This window comes from Vombatus ursinus, unplaced genomic scaffold (assembly GCF_900497805.2).
Source record: "Vombatus ursinus unplaced genomic scaffold, bare-nosed wombat genome assembly UNPS02010461.1, whole genome shotgun sequence".
NCBI lineage: Eukaryota > Metazoa > Chordata > Mammalia > Diprotodontia > Vombatidae > Vombatus > Vombatus ursinus.
Window position 1 is genome coordinate 3,733,609 of NW_020950239.1, and position 23,128 is coordinate 3,756,736.

At 44.1% G+C, this 23,128-nt stretch overlaps 2 protein-coding genes across 9 annotated transcripts in view; one reads left to right on the top strand and one right to left on the bottom strand.

The window, feature by feature from the left end:
• The window catches only part of MFSD8 (major facilitator superfamily domain containing 8), a 29,327-nt gene extending 25,760 nt beyond the window's left edge, over positions 1 to 3,567 (bottom strand). For both annotated transcript variants that reach the window (XM_027854558.1, XM_027854556.1), the window contains exon 1: positions 3,503 to 3,567. In XM_027854558.1, the coding sequence (XP_027710359.1) occupies positions 3,503 to 3,567 (65 nt within the window). The remainder of the gene's footprint in view (positions 1 to 3,502) is intronic.
• Positions 3,568 to 3,982: 415 nt separating this feature from the next.
• Positions 3,983 to 23,128, top strand: part of ABHD18 (abhydrolase domain containing 18) — a 48,778-nt gene continuing 29,632 nt past the window's right edge. The window contains exons 1-3 of one of the 7 annotated variants that reach the window (XM_027854513.1): positions 3,983 to 4,072; positions 14,739 to 14,838; positions 15,506 to 15,590. In XM_027854513.1, coding sequence (XP_027710314.1) covers positions 14,747 to 14,838; positions 15,506 to 15,590 — 177 coding nt within the window. In that variant the 5' untranslated portion in view covers positions 3,983 to 4,072; positions 14,739 to 14,746. Of the gene's footprint in view, positions 4,073 to 4,185; positions 4,295 to 12,611; positions 12,990 to 14,738; positions 14,839 to 15,505; positions 15,591 to 21,558; positions 21,674 to 23,128 lie in introns of those variants that run through there. The other 6 variants (XM_027854514.1, XM_027854512.1, XM_027854517.1 and 3 more) reach the window with 6 other exon arrangements.

Consider the following 23,128-nt stretch of genomic DNA (forward strand, 5'->3'; position numbering starts at 1 on the left):
GAGCCCGGAATGCTCTTTCTCATCTCCATCACTGCTTTCAGAGCTCAGCTTCAGTGCTACCTTGGAAGACAAGGCCTTTTCTGACTCCTTGGGTGCCAAGTGCTTCTTCCCCCAGATCACTGTGAGTTTACTCAGTAAATATTTTGTGTGTGTATAAGCACCTTGAGCCTGGGGCTCTTTGATTTTACTTTACACTCCACGCAGCTAGCACCTAGCATTCAGTAGGTGCTTATTAAATGTTTGACTGGAAGATGAGTGTTAACTATACCACTTATTACCTGCAGGACCTTGGGTAAGTCCCTTAAACCTGTCAAGGCCTCAGGATACTTATCTATAAAATGAGAGGGTGGATCTGGATCAGGGGTATTTAGGTCCATAAACTTGTTTTTTTTTGTTTTTTCTTTTTTTTTAGGCAGTTGGGGTTAAGTGACTTGCCCAGGGTCACACAGCTAGTAAGTGTCAAGTGTCTGGTCTGAGGCCAGATTTGAACTCAGGTCCTCCTGACTTCAGGGCCGGTGCTCTATCTACTGCGCCACCTAGCTGCCCCCATAAACTTGTTTTTAAAAACATTTTGATACCTGTATTTATATATAATTAGTTTCCTTTGTAATCCTATGAATTTTATTTATAGAGGCAGTTAGGCCATAAGAGCTAGGGCAGGAATCCAGAAAGCCTGAATTCAAATCTGACCTCAGATACTAATTAGCTGTGTGACCCTGGGCAAGTCACTTCACCTCTGTCTGCCTAGATCTCCTCATCTGTAAAATGAGGATAACAAGAGCACATAGGCGTTGCTGTGAAGATCAAGTGAAATATTTGCAATGTGCTTAGGACAGTGCCCGGCACACAGTAGGGGATTAATAAATATTTGTTCCCCTTCTCTATATTTTATGAATTTAAAAATACTATTCCAAAAAAGGGTCTACAGGTTTCACCAGACTTCCAAAAGGGCTCCATGACACACAAAAAAGTTAAGAACCCCAGGTCTAAATGCTAGCTGAGGTCCCTTCCAAATTTAGTCTATGATCCCCACAATCTTCCAACATAGGAGATCACGATCCGACCGGGAGGTCTCATCCTCTGCAATTTCTGTCCGGGAATCCTCTGGGGGATGGGGAGCAGAAAGGGAACAGAAGAAAGCTGCCTCTCCGAAGTGAGGAAGGCCTCTCTCCAGTCTTTTAACAAAGCAGTAGACAGCCCTATGGGTTGTTGCTTCCCCTCTGCTCCCCACTGGGATCACACTGCGGCCTGACAAAGCTCCTCTCCCCTCCACCCCACCCTAAATGGGGGAGTTAATCCAGTGGATTTGGGAATTTTTGACTGGCGCAGACCTTCCTAACTGGTGGAGAGAGGGAAAATTCACCTAACCCAGTCTATCTACGCAGCTCCGAGCTTCAAAACCAGAGCTCAGCCAGCATCCTCCCCTCTGCCCAGCTACACTATCTCCTTCCCTGCCAGCTCCTGCTTTCTCTCTGGGTACTGTATGCTCCTGGAATGGGAGACAAATGCCTGTCCTATGGCTCTGCTCACTCATGGCAGCTCTTCTAACTTCTTCTGTCCCACTTCTTGTAGACAGGCTTACTGATGCCCACCACCAGTCTCCATCCTTACTTCCCTGAACCCTTTTCTCTGCCCCCGATTCGCTAAGTGTGTTTCATTTCTCCATTAGAAGGAAAGCTCCTATTGGGAAGGGCTACACTGGGGGAGAAGAGAGCCCTGCAGGTCTCTTAACCTTAGGTGGGCATCACTGACACACCTGGGCTCTCCCCCCACCTTCCTTTCTCATTCAATGAGGGGCCCATTTCTTTTCCTGACCACAAGTCTCCCTGGTGATTTCCTCTGGGCCGCTTCTTGCATATAAGTACTCTCTGTGCCCATCACCTGGCTCCCGCTGCCTGGTTAAAACAAGACAATCCGTGAAGAACTCAGTCACGGCTCTACAGCAAAAGTGGGAAAACACGGGGTTGAGAACATGAGCTTTCGTTTGGAGGACAGCCTGGGAACACTGGAAGTGCTGTTCAAATCCTCCAAAGGAACCCATTCTGCTTTTTATCCCTGTGCAACTCAGCCTCGTTCACAGCCCACTCCCTGCGGGTGTCCGAGACGGCCACTGCCCAACGAATTACATCCAACTGCATATTCGTGCCTACGTGGTAATCCGCAGAGACAGAAAACTCCAATGACACTGATAAACATCTGAAGCGAGGATCGATCTTCCTATCTTTAGCACAGTTTAAGAAAATCAGGCAGGTGTAAAAAGTCAAACACAGGGACAGCAGTGAGAGCTGAAAAGGATGGAAACCGAAAAATTACAAAAAACAGATTCAACTCAAATGTTACAGGAATCCGAGGCTGTTTTGTTGAAGAGCAAATGTCTTAATAGGCCCCCACGGCATAACTGCATTATGTAGAGCAGAGTGCCAAATCCAAGCATGAGAATGGGTCATTAAATAGGGAAAAGGTGAAACTGTCAGTACTTTTCTACCTAAGAAGGCAGCAGAACACATAGTCTTAGAAATGTTTTAATGCAAAGTGGTATTAAAAAATTTAAATACGTTGCTTCAAAGGGAAGCCTTCCTATCTAGGAAACTCACACCACTCATTTTCACTAAATCATCAATGCCAGAGTTTCAGCAGAGAGCAGAAAAGGGAGCGTTTTGTCATTTCTACGCGCTACTTGGGATTCTGATCCCCAGGATTTCAGTAACGAGGTGCCTCCTGATGGGCCAGGCCACGCTAGGAACAACTACCGTCTCTACTGCGTCAAAGTTGCTCGGATCTAATAAACCCAAATGTGGGAGATGAACTGCCGAGTTTTAATCTTGCGACGTGGCCCCTTTTTCCACCCGGCGACTTGGGGTCTCACAGCTGCCTGGAGTGGGGGTTCCTGAATTTGTCTGCACCGGCTTCCTCCTCAGCAAACAAAAGAGGAGAGAACCCGGAGTACTTCGGGACGGGGAGGGTCACGGCTGAACCAATCACCGCACGGCGATGGGAGGGGGAACGTCGTGGGGAACCCGCGATCCCCGGGCGGAGGGGAGGGGGAGGGGAGGCAGAACCGGGCCGGCAACGTGCACCACGCAATCGGGTCACCCGGCCGGCGCCGCGACCAGCAGGCCTGCGGGGCCCGAGGCGACAGCCCGCGTCTGATTTACACACGCGCACACACCCGACACGCTACGTTGTCACGGCGAGCACTGCACGCTCCTGCGTTACTGTCGTACACGTGACAGATACAGCCGCACACGTCTCTACACGTCGCGCTCGAGGGTTTGGAAAACGCTCTCCGGGAGGGCGCCCCCACTTCGCGGATGAGGAAGCTGAGGCCGGCAGGGGGCAGCGCCCTGCCCTCGCGGCGGTGGGGGCCCGGGGCTGCGGAGCGCCGCACGCACGCCCGGCCCCGCGTCCCCTGCCTCCGTTTCCCCGCGTGTAAGAGGGGCGGAGCGCGGGAGACAAGGCCCCCGACTGCGCCGGGCCCTCGGGCCTCGGGCCCCCAGCTCACCTGCTCCCCGGGCCTTGCTCGCCCAGCAGAGGCTGCTGCTCCTCGGCGGTCCCGCGGGCGGCCATGGCGACCCCACCGCCACCGCCGCCGCAGCCTCGGCGCTCGAACCCTACTCCGAGCCCGGGGCGGGGGCGGCGCAAGCGCGGCGTCCGGGGCCGACTCTCGCGACACTTGGCGCTCCTTCTCCAACCCTGGCCGTGCCGGCGCTCTTGGCGTTTTATTTGCGCGTGCGCAGGAGGGCGAGGCGGGCAGCCGGCGAAGCTTGCCGGGCCTGGGACGTAGGGCGCGTGCGCAGGAGGGCGGGCCAGGCTGGAGAGCCCAGGCCTCCCCTCCCCCCACCCCGAGACCGTCCCCTGGCAGCCCGCCAGATGGCGGCGCCACCTGACACGAGACGGAGGACGCGCAGGGTCCAAACGGACGCTCGCCCCTCCCCCGGCCGCGACCGCCGTTTCCTCCCCCCCCCCTCCGCGGTGGGCGGGCGCGGCAGGTGGGCCTGAGGGGAGGAGTCCCACACTGGGGCGCCTGGGCGGCCCGAGGGCTTTTTGGGGCGTCCCCCAGTTCGGGCCCTCGGTGAGTGGCGCTAGGCGGGGTGGGGGAAGGGCGGAGCGCGGGCGCGCGCCCGGGGCGGGGGGGAGGGGCAGGGCGAGCGCGCGCTCCCGGGGCGGGAGAGCCAGGGGTACGTGCGGGCCGGCGCGCTCCGTGCTGGGACCGGGCTGGAAACTGAGGTCCCGCGGGAAAGAAGAAGGGGCTTCGTGCGCCCCGCCCCGCTTGCCGCCGCTCGGGTGACCTTGGGTGAGTCGCTTGTCCCCGGGCCTCAGTTTCCTCCTGTGTAAGACGGGGGGAGGGCCGTGCGAGGGTCCTTCCAGCGCGGGTCCTCGGACCCCGGGCTGGGGTCACTCCCCGCCCCCGTGTACCCCCCTCCTCTGCGGGGGGGCCGCGTCCTCTGCCGCGGGCAGCAGGGAGCCTCGGCCGCTTGGTGTGCGGGTCAAACCCCCGGGCCTCCTCCGTGCAGCCCGCCTTGCGTCTGTCTGTTTGCACGTTGGCCCCCCGTCGGCTGAGGGCACCGCGCCTGGCCCCGACAGGGCCGCATCGGCGCTCGCTGGTGGCAGCTCGGGGTCCTGAGCCCGGCCTGGTGCGCGGGGATGTGTGCGGGGTTGTGCCCGAGCTCTGGGAAGGGTCCTGCCTCGTTTGTGGTCAGGGGGGTCAGAGAAGGGCCGGGCGCACCATCCTCATCCTCATCATCCTCCCCCTCCCCCACCCCTCCCCCTCCCCCTCCTCGCGGGGCTCAGATCGCCGCCGCCGTTTCGTTAGAAAACTTCTTTCTAAGGACCGTGCCCGTGTTCTCGCTTTGTGTGATGTCCGCCGACGTGCAAGAGCACTGTGTGAAGTCTTGTGTTGGAGGCCACACGCGCGGCCCCTGACTGTGCCGAGAGCCCAAGCTCCTCATTTCGTAGTCGGGAACCATTTATTAAGTGCCCACTACGTGCTGAATATTATTATGCTTAATATTAACATGCTAGAGCATGGGGCAGCGTCTCGATCCCCTTATTCGTAAAAGGCCCTGGACAGAAGACGACGAACACGGCACCCCAGGGCGCCGCGATGACCCCGGGGATGCAAAGGCAAGACAGAGCCTTCGAGGGGAGAGACTACTGAAAAGAGCTGACTGTGCGGGGGAGAGAGCCGGCCAAGCGGCTGACGGAAAAGGAGAGCCCTCCGAGAAGGGAGGAGGTCATTGCTCCACCCTCCGGCCCCCCAATCGCAGGGAGAGGCGGCTGAGGGCTTGAATAGCAGAGTGAATCCGGCTCCCAGGCGGGGAGGGAGGGAGATTTCGGGTGATGAGCTTATCGCGGGGGCGTCCAAGTGAGCAGCTGATGGTGTCCAAAGGAGCTTGTTGCTACCCTACCCCCCTTGGTTTTGAAGTTCTGATTTGTTGGGGGGAGGGGATCTCTGCTCCTTTTGCACCCCCTGTGAGAAAACAACTCACATTTCAGTAACACTCGAAGATTCACGTAGTGCTCTTCTTACAGTCACCCTGCCAAGTGGGTGGGTGGATTATTACCGCCCGTAATTTACACGCGAGGAAGTTGAGGTGGCGGCAAAGTTTAGTGGCCTTCTACGAACCCTGCTCCTAGGTTCGATTTAGAATTAAGGGCTTTGCACTCCAACCCCAAACTCTGCACTATGCCAAGTAAGGAAAAGTGAGAAGTGAATAAAAATGAACTTCCAGGATTAAAAATGAGGTTTAAAAAAAAAAACCACAAAAACATGGCTCCTCTATGCCTTGCAAATTTAAAGTAACTTTAATTACTTTTGAGGATAAATAAAAGTATAAAAGCAACGAAATCAAAGGTCGTGTTGCTTAAATGTCTAGAGAGCAGTTACACAACATCTCTCTTTATGCTCTGGCCAGACAGTTGCTTCATTTGAGTAACACAGCTCAGCTTAATGAAATGCAGCCCTAGGAAAGAGCTCATTCCTTGGCAGTGAAGTACTTTTTTTTATTTTAATGGAGCTAATCTTTTTCTCTGCTATTGACTTTAAGCTGAGCACTTTGCTTTGTAGCTTATATTGGCAGATTTCCTTAATTCAATTCCTGAGCCCTGTTGTTTTGGATCCTGACAGAACTCAAGGAATCTTTTGATGATCATAGCCTTGTAGAGGATATGAGAGGATGGAAGAAAATGCATGCTTCAGTGAAGAATGGGAGAGATAACTTCACACGTAATGTCCTTTGAAGTCTTGCTTGGTCATCGCTGCCAAACTTAAGAACTCTGAAGTGTTTCTAGGTTGTTTTCCTTTATCGTGATCATGGCATTGACACCTGTTGCAGACTTCCAAAGTTCTCTCAATTCTTTAGGTTAATTTCTTACTATACAGCAACATTCCATTGCATTCATACACCACAATTTATTCGACCATTCTGCAATCCATAAGTAGTCAGTTTTCTTCCAGTTTTTGGCTACTACAAGAAGTGCTGCTATAAATATTATTGTATATGAGATTTTTTCCCTCCCTGTCTCCTTGGAGTATATGCCTAGTAATTGTATCAGGTAACCAGGTGATCATAGGGCATATACAATTTGTTGACCTTAAAAAAAAAAAATAATTCTGAGTTGTTTTCCAGAATGGTAGGACCAGTTCATAGCCGTCCCAGCAATTTATTAGTGTGCCTGTGTTCCCATCGTCCATGTAAAACTTAGCATTTTAAGCTTTGCCAATCTGATGAATGTGAGGTAAAACCTAAGTTTTAAGTTGTATTTTTTCTTAGTGATTTGGAGCTTCTTTCATATGGTTGTTTGTAGCTTGGATCTTTTGGGAAAACCTCCTGTTCATTTTTGGAAATCGGTTCTTGCTTATATTTCTATCAATTACATGCTCTGTGTGTGTATTTACATATGCATATATATTAGGTCTTTATCAGAGAAATTGCTGTAAACATTTCCCCCAATTAACCACTTCTCTATCACTTCATTGATGTTGTTTTTATAAGCACATTTAAGTTTTATGTAACTTAAATTACATATGTACAATATATATGTACATATGTACGTTATATATCTATGTACATACATTATAATTACTTCTCTCCCTTGTTTAATGAGGATTTCTTCCCCTAGTTGTAGTTCAAGGAAGAGAGTCTTGCATTCTCCTCTTGTTTTTTCCAGATTCTTGATGTTTTTCAGTGATACTAATACTAGGTATATATTATATACCCCAAAGAGATCAAAGACAAGGAAAAGACCCATATGTACAAAAATATGTATAGCAGAACTTTTTGTTGTAGGGAAGAACTGGAAAGTAACACGTCAATTGGGGACTGGTTAAACAAATTATAGTAATGGAGTGTTACTGGTTATAAGAAGTAAGAGGACAGAAACTGTCTAGGACACCCACACTTAGGGGACAGGGCGTGATTGATGACTGAGAAAGAGTGGCCTGACTAGTAGAAGAAGAATCACAAGACAAAAAAGTCATGTGGATGTTAAGGAAAGTGCAAGTATTTGGGAACAGGGGCTGATGCAAGTGTCAGAACCTGCAGGGAAGTTGAGAAGAAAGAGAACAGAGAAAAGGCCTTCGGAGTTAGCATTTAAGACATGATCAAAAGAACTGATGCTGTCCGAAGATCGCCTGAAGCACGCTATTTTTCTCTTTTCTTTCTTTCTTTTCAAGTCTTCTTGTACAAAATGACTAATGTAGAAGTGTTTTACATGATTGCATATGTATAAACTGTATCAGATTGCTTCCTGTCTCAGGGAGAGAGAAGAGAAAGAGAAAGTTTAGAACTCAAATTTTTTTTTAAAAGTTTTAAAAATTGTTTTAACTTGTAATTGGGGGGAAAAGTAAAATTTTTTTTTAAAAAAGGTATCATTACCTTGGAGAAAACAGTATTAAATAAGGTCCACAATTCCCAGAGCCACTGGTTTATAGGATGAAAATATATTTGCTCTGATGAAATAGGGAGATGTGCAGAATTTTATGGTTGGAAGGGACTCCACACGTGAGAGGAGTCCCTGCTATAAGCAGCAGACCCCACAGAAAGTAACCTTTTGCTTTTTGATCAAAGATCTCTGAGGAGAAGGAACCTGCTGCATTTTAAGGCCCCCATCATGCTTTTGGACAGCTCTAATTGTTGGAAAGTATTCTTCATTCAAGCCCAAATCTTCCTCTTTACAACGTCCCCCTGGCTCCTGGCTCTGCCCTCCACGGCCAAACAGAACCACTCTAATCCTTCCTTCAGTCCGACAGCTCTTCAGGTACCTGGATGTAGCTCACCTCGAGTGTCTGAGTCTTCTGTTCTCCACGCTAAACGTGACTAGTACTTTCAGTTCTCAGATGACGTGGACTTACTGCTCTCCACCTTCCTGTTTTCCCTGCTCTAGACAGTCTCCAATTTATCAGTGCCGTCCTGAAAACTGTGGTGCCCAGAACAGAACACAGTAACATTCAACATGAGGTCTGATGGGGGCAAAGAGAAACGGTGCCTGTAGGAGAAATGATTTATTATATTGCTCAGAAAAATTATACTGTTTAAATGCAACCCTATGTGATGAAAGGCTGTCAGCACCCAGAATGTCACCTGACCCCAGTAACTTTCTAGGAATGCTGGAGATGACTGCAGGGTATTTTGGGTCCACCCAAGCTTATGTTTTGGGTTCCCTTGTGGTTTGACTTCACCCAAATTTTGTTCAGTCTCCATCTCAGTCTACCTTGCTTTCAGGTTTCCCTGTCAGCAAAATTGCTTAACTCTGTGGTTCATGGGCAGGTACGCTTGTCTGAAACCTAAACTGGTAAACCTTCCGAAGCCTGGATGTAAACCTCCTCTCCAGCTCACTCTCTACTAAATAACCTAATGAATTTCTTTCTAACACTATTTCAGATTTTGGGGTTTGTTCTCGCAAACAACATGCCCCAGATCACATTGTCTCTATAAAGATGAAGACTGTTGTTGGTCATGGCACATTCTAACTGTGTAGCGATCACACCCTGGTAGATTCTATGAGGAGAAGGACTGTGTGTTGCTCTTTTTTTCTTTTTTTTCCGGGCAAGGCAAGTGAGATTAAGTGACTTGCTTAGGGTCACACAGCTAGTAAGTGTCAAGTGTCTGGTCTGATGCTCTTCTTTTTGTCCTCTAGAACAGGGCCACAGGTTCCCTGCCCCTGCTCTAGAACCACAGTCTCCCAAGATTTGAAAGGAACCTCACTGATCATCTTGTGTAATCCTAAGTCTCTAACAGTCCTCTGTAACAACAGGACAGGTGATCACAGCCTGGATGTTGTGGCCTTCGGTGTCAGGGAATGTGCTGTCCCCTAAGGTAGCCCCTTCTAGTAGGGCAGGTGGTGCCATGAAACAGCAGAGAGGGGCGTCTGCGTTCTTCAGTGCTTTTCTGACATCCGCTTTAACCACCTTCTTGCTCTAGTAGAAGATAACTCAAGATTCGAGCTGTATTCTGCTCAGAAAGGAGGATGCAGTAAAGAACTGGTTTGAGAGACGGGGCAGTAAGATAGTACAGTGTTTGGCACAGACCAGGCCCCCAGTATTTGTTGTTCTCAGTTGACAAAGATGGGAATAATTGCTGTAGCATCGCTTTTGGTGGAGCTGTCAACTGCCCTTCTAAGAAGGAATTTGGAATTACACCAAGAGAGTGACTGATATGTCCATACCATTTGACTCAGGGCAGGCATATACCCCGGTGAGGTCAAAGGTAGAAAGGTCTCAAATACATCACAATCTAGTAACACTTTTTCAAGCATCAAAGAACTGGAAACACATTCTGGTGCTCATTAGCTGGGAAATGGCTGAACAGGTTGTGGTATGTCGGTCTAGTGGTCCTGTAACATAGTAGTAATACTGCACTGTACAGTAGTGAATAGAAAGAAAACAGAAAAGTGGATGAGAATTGATGTGTATGTGAAATGACGCAGAATGAAGTGAACCAAACCAGTAAAACAATATACACTGCTAAAACAGTGTAAATGGCAGGAACCAGAAAAACGACCAAAAATAATTAACCTCAAATGCTGTGAAATTGTGATGACCAAGCTTGGCCCCAAAGAAGAGTTGAGGTTGCATCCTTCTTCTTTGTGAAGTGCAGGAGACTGCTTGTGGGACGTTGCATGTTATGTTGGATTTGGCTGATGGGTTAGGTGGTTTGTCTAGCAGGTTTTTAGAATGTTCTTTTATTATGAGGGAGAGGGTAAGTAAGGGACATATTCGGAAATGAAATTGATGTAAAAACGAGAAATTTTTTTTCTTTTAAAGTGGAAGAATTGTATTCTCAGACATATTTTAAAAAAGAATGCTCAGCATTTTGCAATCTGGGAGTAGACCAGAGATGACCTTTCAAGGTTCCTCTTTCCCCTTAAGTCAGCTAACATTCCTGCGTCTGGGATCTGTGGTCCTAAAACTTCTGAAGGCACAGTATCAGGGCACTCTTTGTTTGCAGCAAAGAAGGATCCAATTTAGTCAGGCCTCTCATCCTGTTCTCTGGATCTTGAGATTCCTCTGCCTTCTTCCTTTCTCCCATCCCTTCACCATCTTTTTTTGCTTCCTCCGGATTCACAAAGGAGCAGGTATTGGCCTTGTGCATCTGCAGGTCAAGCTACTGGTGTGACTTTCCGGATGCTAGACTGGGAAGAACAGGTAGCACACTGCATTTTATTTTGTTCGATCTTGGCTGGTTCCTAACATCTGCCAGCTCAAGGGAAATTGAATTTATGATGATAGAGGCCAATATGGGTAGTTTATAACTTAAAAAAGTTTAAGTGGTTATATGAAAAATAAATTTTTAAGAAATACCTATTGCTTTACCCCATGTGAAAACCAATGAGTAGTACCCTCTAATCTAGAAGAGCAAATGTGCTTAATGTGTATCTAAGTATGATAACTGAATCCTAGAATGATAGAGTGAAGGAATCATAGAAGTGATCTTACAGTTCAGTTCAGCAGCACAATGTTAATTATCAGTTCCTGAATTCTAAGTTGTACTGTGTTAAAATTATGGCAAGTAGCTATTTTTTGGTTTGGGTTTTTTTGGGGGGGTCCTTTTTTCTCTTAGAGAAAGACCTACTGAATTAGGTTTATTCAGGTGTCTATTTTCATTTGAGTAATAACTTTTTAATAAGAAGGAATATGTTTGGCACTAAAAATTACAAAGTAACATTATTTATGAGACTTGCCTCCTCCAACTAGATTTTAAATTTTACCAGGTCACACTCTTTGTTTTCTTAGTCAGTGACTCAGCTAATATTTATTAAGCATAAGAGGTCTGTACCAAGCAGTTGGGAATGTTCTAAAAAGTCCCTGCCCTCAAGGAGCTCATATTCCAATAAGGGAAGCAACACATACAAATAACTAGGTACACACAAGGTATGTACAGAGTGTAAGGAGCCTGGAGAGGTAGAAAGGGACCAGGTTGTGAAAAGCTTTAAATGCTGGAGAGCTTTAGGTTTGACCCTGGAAGTAGTAGCCACTTGAGTTTACTGAATGTGGGGGAGGGAGGTTGGGTGGAAGAGAGGGAAGGACGAAGGGCAAAATGGAAGGAGTTGACAGGAGGATGGGGTGTCAGATTTGGGAAATTGTAGGGAAAACTTTAGGAAAATTACTTTGGTAGCAGAATAGAGAGATGAGGCAGGAGACCAATTAGAGAAGGCCATCACAGTAGTCCAGGGGAAGGATGATGAGAGTCTGAATTAAGGTGGTAGGTGTGTGAGTAGGAAGAAGAGAGGATATACCACACATCGACAACCTTGGGTACTCTGACCCAATGACATTGGCCTTCTTGCTGTTCTGTGAACAAGACCCTCCATTTCCAGCTCCAGGCATTTTCTCAGCTGTCCACCATGTAATCCCCCTGGATTACACTCTCCCCTCATCTCCTCCTCCCAAGTTCTCTAACTTTCTTTGAGTCCCAGATAAAATTCCATCTTCTGCTGGAAGCCTTTCCCTATCCCTCTTAATTCTAGTGCCTTTCCTTTGTTAATTATTCCTGTTTAGCCTGTATATAGTTTGTACATATTTGTTTGCTTGTCTCTCCCATTAGATTGTGAGCTCCATGAGGGCAGAGACTGTTTTTTGCCTTCTTTTGACCCCACAGCCCTTAGCACAGTGCCTGGCACATAGTAGGCTTTTAATAAATGCTTATTGACTGAGATGTTGTAAAGGTCGAAATGACAAGGTTTGGAAATGAACTGAATGCGTATAGTGAGTGAGAGTGAGTAGTTAAAGACGATACTGAGCTTATGAGCCTGGGTGATGGGAAGATAATGTCATAGTATGTTCCATGATAATAGGAAAGTTAGGGAGGGGGGAGGATTTGGAGGAAGGAAGGAAGTTCTGCTCTCTAGACATGTTGAGTTTGAAATAGCTACAAGACATCCCCTTTGAGGTGTACAGAGGACACTTGGTGGTGTGCGACTGGAGCTCAGCAGAGAAACAAAGGCTGGGTATGTACATCTGGGAATCATGGGCGGGGGTTGTAGAAAGGAACTGGGGTGTTATTTTTTTTATTTTTATTTTTTTAATTTTTAAGCAGTTGGGGTTAAGTGACTTGCCCAGGGTCACACAGCTAGTAAGTGTCAAGTGTTTGGTCTGAGGCCGGATTTGAACTCAGGTCCTCCTGACTTCAGGGCTTGCGCTCTATCCGCTGCGCCACCTAGCTGCCCCCCTGAGGTGTTATATTACAGTGGAAAGATTGGCCTGGATGTTAGGAAGTCTGATTTCCAGTTCTGGTTCTACCAGTGGTGAGCAGTGTGATCTTGGACAAGCCTCTTAGCTTCTCTAAGGGTCTATAAAATGAGACTAAATGTGATCCTTCTGGTTCCTTCCACTTTTGAAGTTCTCAGTATTCTAGGAATTTGTGGAGTGGACTTTGTTTCTCAGTTATCCACTGTGACAGGCGGCTGTCTCGTCCTCCTAGGGAGCCGAGTGGTGAGAGCAGATAGCATCGAACAGCACTCTCTCCGAGCTTTGTCTCTGCCCAGGGGAGGTGAGCGTGGGCTGTCCTTTCTTTCCATCTTCATCACTTACACACACACCATTGTGGAGTCAAGAGAGACCTCACTCCTAGTTTTCCTCCTCCCTATCTGTCTCCTTTGCTGGGTCTTCCTCCAGATCAGCCCTCTAACTATTGTATCCCCCAGGGTTCTGTCCCGGACTTTCTTCCCTTCTCTCTCTCTGACACTTCATTTGGTAATCTCATCAGTTCCATGCATTTAATTACCATCTCCATGCTGGTGATTCTCAGATCTCTAGTCTGACCTCCTATCTCCCATCTCTAACTGCCTTTCATACATCTCAAACTCCATATGCAGCAAACATCTTAAACTCAAAACATCCAAAACGGAGCTCACCGTCTCCCCCACCACCTTCCCTCTTAAGATGGCAATACCAGCCTCCCAGTCCCTCAGGCTCACAACTTAGGAGTCATCCATCTCTCACCCCCTGCCCCCATATCCAAGCTGTTTTGAAGGCTTGTCATTTCTGCCTCTATAGCATCTCAAGAATATACTCCCCTGTCTCCTCTGACACAACCCCCACCCTGGTGCAGGCCCCCATCACCTCATGCCGGGAGTGCTAGTGGATCTGCCTGCCTCAAGTCTCTCCCTGCTCCAGTTCATCTTCTATTCAGCCACTAAAGTGATTTTTCTAAATTGAAAGTCCCATCATGTCACCCCGCCCCCCAACTCAGTGGCTCCTTGTGGCCTCCAGGGTTAGGTAGAAAGTACTCTATTTGGTATTCGAAGGCATTCATTACCTAGCCCAGGGTTGGGGAACCCCTTAATAAAAGGATTTATTTTGTGAAGTTTGGATTCAGGTCAAAGGGTCACACTTGAGGACCTAGAGGGCCGCATGTGGCCTCAAGGCTGCAGGTTCCCCACCCCTGACCTAGCCTCTTCTTACTTTTCCAGTCTTCTTACGCCTTTCTCATGTTGGTTGCTTAAATGCTTGTTAAATTGAAAGGGAAAAAAAAAACAACTCTAGCATTTCTGTAGCACTTAAAGATTTGCAAAGTGCTGTTCATCTCATTTCGTTCCCACAACAGCCCTGGGAGGACTCGTTTTTATAGATGAGATGAGGGAGGTTAGCTAACTTGCCCAGGGTCACACAGCAAATAAGTGTCTGAGGCTGTAATTAAAGTCAGATCTTCCTAACTCTAGAATACTCCACAAAGAGCACTCATTAGAACACCTTGTAAGAAATGCAAGTTTAGGCTCTGATTCTTATAATCTAGCCACTGCTTAGATTCTTAAAATCTAGCCATTGCTTACCCATGTTCAGACTCCTTAAGAGTCTGCCCAATATGACAATGTTGTAATAAACCTTCTAAAAAAACAAAAACAAAACAAAAAAGAAGAAACGCAAGTTTAAATTATTTTTTTGTATGTTTAAATTCTCCTTAACTGAATGGAATAAACTTAAAAGGTGAATTACCCCCCAACACCTACCAAAAACTGTCTGGGAGTTGAAAGTTCAGTGGTAAAGAGTATAAACTTTGGAAGATGAAAGCAACAAGAGAATATTTTAAAATCAGATGACATCTATTAATTTTGCCTCCATTGTCATCCTTTGTCTTTCATTTCAACTTCTTTTCTCCTTTTCCTATCACAGTATTTTGTCCAGCCTTGTTCCTGAGGGAGAAATTAAAGCTTGAAATTTATGCTTGCTAGAAAGCTCCCATGTTCAAGAGTGACATTGGTAAGCTCAATTCACAGTGATGTATGTGTTTGCTTTTTAGATGTCCTAATGGGTGTGAGCAAGTTAGATGTTTTTTACCGACGGCTCCTCCTCACAAAGCTTTTCATCAGAGGATGGGGAAGGCCTGAAGATCTGAAACGGTGAGCATTTTGCCCTGCATATTCAAACTAGAATTGCAGGTGTCTTTTTGCATGAAGTTATAGTCCAAGTAAATATTTAATTTAGATCACTTAGTCCTTTTACCTTCAGCTTGGCTGCAGAGATGATATTTTTGGCCAGAATAACTCCCTAGGATCATCTACTAAATGACATACGGGTTGTGATTTGTGGGGATGAGCACCCACACTTAATGAATGCTTTTATAGCAGGCACATACCACTTTGAGGTTTGTAAAAGCACTTTATATAGGTTATCTCATTTGATCCTAGGAGAGAGGTGCTGTTTATTATCCCTATTTTACACTTGAAGACACTGAAACAAAGGTCAAGTAACTTGACCAATGTCACATTTCAAGTAGTATATTATTAAAATAGTGTTGATAGTTGTGATTATCCTTCAAATCAAAAAGTTTCTTACTTATCTCTCCTAAATCTTAGTACAAAATTGTAAATTACGTTTATTAAAAAGCATTTAGTACTTAAAAATTAAGAATACTTATAGAACCATAAACTGGATTTTTTGGAATAGGTAAAAAAAGTCTTAGTAATTTAACATCTTGACCCAGTTTCAATTATTTTGTAATGCGATTATTTTTTTTATCATGGATGAAAAACTGAACTCATTTCTTTTTTCTTTTTTTCATAATAGACTTTTTGAATTCAGAAAGATAATTGGTAATCGAGAAAAATGCCAGAATATGGTTTCAAGAGATTATCCAGTGTACATTGACAAGGTATTCAAAATAAAATTATGTAGTTATCTAAATTTTAATGAAAGCATATGATATAGTTAAATTGAATGTTAAAACTGAATAATAAAAAATGAATAAACCTGCTTTTTATTTGCATATTAAACTCATTTGTTGATCAATCATTAGGCGTTTATTATGTAATACTTAGAGAATCCTAGAGAATCAACTAAAAAAGTAGTTAAAGTAATTAACAACTTTAGCAAAGTTGCAGGATAAAAAATAAACCCACATAAGTTATCAACATTTCTACATATTACCAACAAAGTCCAACAACAAGAAATAGAGAAATTCCATTTAAAGTAACCGGAGACAGTATAAAATACTTGGGAGTCTACCTGCCGAGACAAACCCAGGAACTGTATAAACATAATTACAAAATACTTTTCACACAAAGTCAGATTTAAACAGTTGGAAAGTTTGTAATTGTTCGTGGGTAGGCTGAAACAATATAATAAAAATGACAATTTTACCTAAATTAGTCTCTTATTCACTGCCATATTAATCAAACTACCGAAAAATTATTTGATAAAGCTAGAAAAAAATAACAAGATTCATCTGAAAGAACAAAAGGTCAAGAATGTCATGGGAGTCAGTGAAAAAATGTGAAGGAAGATGGCCTAGCTGTACGAATCTCAAAGGGGTAAATCATCAAAACAGTCTGCTGCTGACTAAGAAATAGGATAGTAGAAAATAGTATGGCAGAAATGAGGTATAGGGGTGGAGCCAAGATGGCAGAGTAAAAGCAGTAACTTGCTTGAGCTCTCCCCCACACCCCTCCAAATACCTGTAAAAAATGGCTCTATACAAATTCTAGAGCAGCAGAACCCACAAAAAAACAGAGTGAAACAAATTTCCAGCCCAAGACAACCTGAATAGTTGATCAGAAAGGTCTATTGCGCCAGGCTGGAAGAGGAGCATAGTTCATTGTGGGCGCGCAGGCAAAGACTAGGCCTCAGCGAACCTGGAGCAGGCCTCAGAGGACTGAATCATGGGCAGCTGTGGCGGTTTCTAGATTTCTCAATCCACAAATGCCAAAGACAATTTAGAAGGTCAGTAAGTGTGACCGTGGTGAGTGAGAAGCTTGGTCCCAGCACAGTCCCAGGGTGGCAGCTGCTTCCGGGGCTCTGAGCCCACAGACGCAGGGGGAATCAAGTGGCTGATCAGAGTGGGAATTGCAAGGATCTCTTTGCTGGTGCTGAGGCAGGATTGTCTTGCTTTGCCCGTGCTTGGATCTAGGTCACAGTTCTGGGTGGCAGTCTTGGGGCAAGGAGGAGTGCTGTTGTGGTGGAGCTTGTAGTGGCAGAGGAGAGGGAATCTTCCTCACAGTTCCAAGGCAGAAAAAAGTGCTTGTGGTCACTCACAGACTAGAGCACAGGCCAGGAAAGGAGTAAATACTTCGCCCTTGATCATACCACCTTGGAAGAACTGAAAATTTACAGGTCCCTAGAAGTATCTCTAAAAACAGCTGCACAGAACCCCCGAAGCCTGGGACAGCACCTTCTTCACACTGGAAGCAGACCCCTACCTTAACAAAGTTTAAAACTTAAGTAATTGTCTGGGAACATGAGCAAACTGTGCAAAAAAAGTCAGACCATAGAATCTTTCTTGGGTGACAAAGAAGATAAAAACATACAACCAGAAGAAGACAACAAAGTCAAAGCTCCTACATGCAAAGCCTCCAAGAAAAATATCAATCAGTCCCAGGCCATGGAAGAGTTCAAAAAGGATTTTGAGAAGCAAGTAAGAGAAGTAGAGGAAAAACTGGGAAGAGAAATAAGAGTGATGCAAGAAAATCATGAAAAACAAGTCAACAGCTTGTTAAAGGAGACCCAAAAAAATACTGAAGAAAATAACATCTTTAAAAGTAGCCTAGGGGCAGCTAAGTGGCGCACCAGCCCTGGAGCCGGGAGGACCTGAGTTCAGATCCGGCCTCAGACACACAACACTCACTAGCTGTGTGACCCTGGGCAAGTCACTTAACCCCAATTGCCTCATTAAAAAAAAAAAAAGTAGCCTAACCCAAATGGCAAAAGTGGTCCAAAAAGCCAGTGAGGAGAAGAATGCCTTAAAAAGCAGAATTAGCCAAATGGAAAAGGAGGTCCAAAAGCTCACTGAAGAAAATACTTCCTTAAAAATTAGAATGGAACAAATGGAAGTTAGTGACTTTATGAGAAATCAAGACAATATAAAACAAAACCAAAAGAATGAAAAAATAGAAGACAGTGTGAAATATCTCACTTGAAAAACAACTGACCTGGAAAATAGATCCAATTGGACTGTCTGAAAACCTTGATCAAAAAAAGAGCCTAGACATCATCTTTCAAGAAATTACCAAGGAAAACTGCCCTGATATTGTAGAACCAGAGGGTAAAATAGAAATGGAAAGAATCCACTGATCACCTCCTGAAAGAGATCCCCAAAGGAAAACTCCTAGGAATATTGTAGCCGAATTCCAGAGCTCCCAGGTCAAGGAGAAAATATTGCAAGCAGCCAGAAAAAAAAACTCAAATATTGTGGAAACATAATCAGGGTAACATAAGATTTAGCAGTCTCTACATTAAGGGACTGGGATATAATACTCTGGAGGTTAAAGGAGATAGAATTACAACCAAGAATCACCTACCCAGCAAAACTGAGTATAATCCTTCAGGGGGAAGAAATGGATGTTTCAGAGGACTTTCAAGCATTCTTGATGAAAAGACCAGAGTGGAATAGAAAATTTGACTTTCAAATACAAGACTCAAGTGAAACATGAAGAGGTAAACAGGAAAGAAAAATCATGAGGGACTTATTAAGGTTGAACTGTTTACATTCCTTCATGGAAAGATGATATTTGTAACTTACAAGACCTTTGTCAGTATTAGGGTAGTTGGAAGGGGAAAAAATGAATGGATAGATAGATCGATCGATCGAGGGCACAGGGTGAGTTGACGATGAAGGGGTGATATCTAAAAAATAAAATTTAGGGGTGAGAGAGGATTATACTGGGAGAAGGAGAAAGGGAGAGGTGGAATGGGGTAAATTGTCTCACATAAAATAGACAAGAAAAGGCTTTTACAGTGGAGGGGAAATGGGGGAATGTGAGAGGGAATGAGTAAATCTTATTTTCATTGGATTTGGCTTAAGGAGGGAATAACATACACACTCAATTGGGTATGGAAAGCTATCTTACCCTACAGAAAAATAGAGGGGAAGGAGATGATAGAGGGGAGGGCAGATACGGGGAGGGGGTAATCAGAAGCAAACACTTCTGAAGAGAGACAAGGTCAAAAAAGAGAATAGAATAAACGGGGGGGGTGGGATAGGATGAAGGGAAATATAGTTAGTTTTTCACAACATGACTACTATGAAAGTGTTTTGCATGACTACATATGTATAACCTGTATCGAGTTGCTTGCCTTCTCAATGAGGGTGGGTGGGGAGGGAGAAAGGGAGAAAATTGGGAATCCAAAGTTTTAAAAACAAATGTTAAAAATTGTTTTCACGTGCAACTGGGAAATAAGATGTACAGGCAGTAGGGTATAGAAATCTGTCCTGCACTATAGAAAAATAGAAGGGAGGGCAGATTAGGGGAAGGGGTATTTAGAATGCACACCCTCTTGGGGTCGGGGGGGAGGGATGAGATGTGGAGAAAATTTGGAACTCAAAATCTTATGGAAGTGAATGTTGAAAACTAAAAATAAATTAATTAATTTAAAAAATTAAAAAAGAAAAAAAGAGAAACCAGGTGTAGACCAGCATCTCACACCCTATACCAAGATAAAGTCAAAATGGGTACATGATTAACACATAAAGGGTGATACCATAAGCAAATTAGGGAGCATGGAATAGTTTACCTGCCAGACCTATGGATAAAAGAAGAATTTAAGATTAAACAAGAGATAGCATTATAAAAGTAAAATGGATAATTTTGATTATTTAAAGGGTTTTGCTCAAACAAAGCCAATGCAACAAAAATTAGAAGGAAAACAAAACGGTGGGGTGGGGGGGTTTGTAGCAAGCATCTCTGATACACCTTATTTCTCAGATTTGTAGAAAACTGAGTCAAATTTATAAGAATGCAAGTCATTTCCCAATTGAGAAATGGTCAAAGAATATGAACAGGCAGTTTTCAGACAAAGAAATCGAAGCTATATATAGTCATAAAAAAATGCTCTAAATCACTTTTGAGTAAAGAAACTCAAATTAAAACAACTCTGAGGTTCCACCTCAGACCTATCAGATTGGCTAGTATGACAGAAAAGTAAAATGATAAATGTTGGAGGGGAAGTGGGAAAGTTGAGAACTAATACACTTTAGGGGGTGTTGTGAACTGATCAACCATTCTGGAGAGCAATTTGGAACTGTACCCAGAGGGCAGTCAAACTGTGCATACCCTTTGATCCAGTGGTACTACCACTAGGTCTGTGTCCCAAAGAGTTTTGTTTTCTTTTTAAAAGAGAAAGGAACCTATTTGTATAAAAATGTTTGTGATTGCTCTTTTTTGGTGTCTCAGAATTGGAAATTGAGGGGATGCCCCTTAATGAGGGGAATGGCTGAACAAATTGTAGGGTACTTGGAGGGGGAAAATTATATGTATAGATAGATAGAGGGCACGGGGTGAGTTGAAGATGAAGGGGTAATATCTAAAAAAATAAAATATGATTGTAATGTGGAATATTTCTGTGCTGTAAGAAATGAGCAGCAAGATTTCAGAAAAATCTGAAAAGACTTAAATGAACTGATGCAGAGTGAAGTAAACAGAATCAGGAGAACACTGTTCGCAGTAACAGCAGTATTATACAATGAACAACTGTGAATAACTTCGCTATTCTCAGCTACACAGTGATCGAAGATGATCCCAAAGGACTCAAGATGAAAAATGCTGTCCACCTCCAGAAAAAGAACTGATGATGTCTTTATACAGACTGAAGCATACTTTCTTTTTCTTTCTTTCTCTCTTCCTTTCTTCTTTCCCTCCCTTCCTTCCTTCATTCTTTCCTTCCTTTTATGTTTTCTTTCACAAAATGACTAATAGGGAAATGTGTTTTATGTGATTGCACATGTATAATCTATATCAAGTTGCTTACTGTCTCAGGGAGAGGGGAAGGAAGGGAGGGATAGAATTTGGGACTCAAAACTTTAAAAAACAATGTTAAAAATTGTTTTTACGTGTAAGTGGGGGGGGGGGAACAAAAAATTTTCCAGGCACTGTGCTGTGATCTGGGGATACAGAGGCAAAAGAGAAAGAGATGCTGCCGGGGCAAGTAGGTGGCACAGTGGATAGAGCACTGGCCCTGGAGTCAGGAGGACCTGAGTTCAAATCCGGCCTCAGAACTTAGTAGCAGTGTGACCCTGGACAAGTCACTTAACCCCATTGCCTAGCCAAAAAAAAAAGAGAGAGAGAGAGAGAGAGAGAGATGCTTCCCTCGAGGAGCTCACATTATAAAGGGAGAGACAACATGAACAAGTACAAGTATATACAAAACACATCTAAGGAAATGGCTAGCAGATGTAGGGCTTCAGGGGGGGAGCCATGGGGGGAGGAGGAGGGAAGGCTGTACACAGGCACAACAAATTCACATACTGGAAAATGTCTGCCTCATCCTCCCTCCGTAAGTCTTTTAAATTTATTGTTTCTTTGCTAGGTTGTAGTCATCATATACTTTGTTCTCCAGGTTCCGCTCATTTCACTCTGCATCAGTTCATACAAGTTTTTGAACCCATCCTTTTCATCATTTCTTAGACCATTGTGGTCCTGCATCATGGTCCACTATATAGCCCTTGTCCAATTGATGGGCACCCTTTTGTTTGTTTTCTTTACTACAACAAAAAGTGAAGCTAAATATTCTTCTACATGTGGATTTTTACCCTTTTTTCTATTAAAGCTATTTGGGTTATGTGGCTACTATTGGAATTTCTGGGTCGAAGGAGTGCCGAGTTGAGTGACTTTGAGTGTGTTGCTTTGCAGAGGGGCTGTGCGAATTCAAGAGTTCCACCAGCAGAGCATTCATGTGCCTATCCTCCCCTCCAACAACTTTCATCTTCCTTTTTTTTAAAATCTTTGCTCATCTGATGGATGTGAGGTACAGAGTTATTGTAATTTTTATTTCTTTTTTAATTAGTGATTTGGAACATTTTTCATATGGTTGTTGATAGTTTGCTTTTTTTTTCTTTCTAGAACGTCCTGTTCGTCTCTTGTCCATTTATCTATTGTAGGATAGCTCTTTTTTTAGCAATCACTTCCATATGCTTTTGAGTTTAAAATTTTTCTCCCCCTCCCTCCCCACCTCCCTCCCCAAGACAGCACACAATCTGATACAGGCTATACATGTACATTCCTATTAAACATATTTTCACATTAGTGATGTTATAAGGAAGAATTAGAACCAATAAAAGGAAACACAAGAAAGAGGAAACAAAACACAACAGAAGAAAAAAAAGAGCAAATAGTATGCTTTGATTTGCATTCAGACTCCATAGTTCTTTCTCTAGATGTGGATAGTATTTTCCATCATGGGACCTTTAAAGATGTCTTAGATCCTTGCATTGCTGAGAAGGGCTAAGTCTATCAATGTTGGTCATCGCACAGCGTGGCTGTTACTGTGTACAACGTTCTCCTGGTTCTGCTCACTTCACTCAGCATTAGACCATACAAGTCTTTACAAGGTTTTCTGAAATCTGCCTGCTCATCATTTCTTATAGCACAATAGTATTCCATTACATTCATATACCACAACTTGTTCAGCCCTTCCCCAATTGATGGGCATCCTCTCAATTTCCATTTCTTTGGGAGATAGCTCTTGTTCTTAAGTATTTGAATCAGTTCTCTTTTTTTAGGGGCAGCTAGATGGCAAAGTGGATAGAGCACAGGGAGTCAGGAAAACCTGAGTTGAAATCCAGCCTCACACACTTACTAGCTGTATGACCCTGGCCAAGTCACTTAACCTCTGTTTGCCTGTTTCCTCATATGTAAAATGGGGATGATGTTAGCCCTTACCTCCAAGAGTTGTTGTGAAGATCAAAAATATGATAATTACAAAGTACTTAGCATAGCACTTGGTACGTAGTAAGTTCTATGTAAATATTAGCTATTATTCTTAATAATCTTGGATGTTAGATCCTTCTCATAGGACTTAGCTGAAACTTCTTGTTTCTAGTTAATTGTTTTCTTTTGGTTTTAGTTGTTTTAATTTTGGTTATGCAAAGATTTTCTATTTTATGTAATTGTAATTGTCCATGTTATCTCGTGTTGTCTTCTGAATCACTGGTTTGGTCAAGATGTCTTCTCCTATCCTCAGTTGGAAAGATAGCACCTTCCATTCTCCTAATTTTATTTATTTATGATGGAATCTCGGCCTGTGCATCCATTTGGAATTTGTTGAGTTTTGTGGTGTGAGATGTTGATCTAAATGTACCTTCTGACAGACTGCTTTCCAGTTTTTGTCTAGTAGTGAATCCGTCCTACAGTAGTTGTAGTCTTTGGGTATACTGAGCACTGTTTTCCTATGTTTGCTTTTAGATCTTGTGTTCCTAATCTG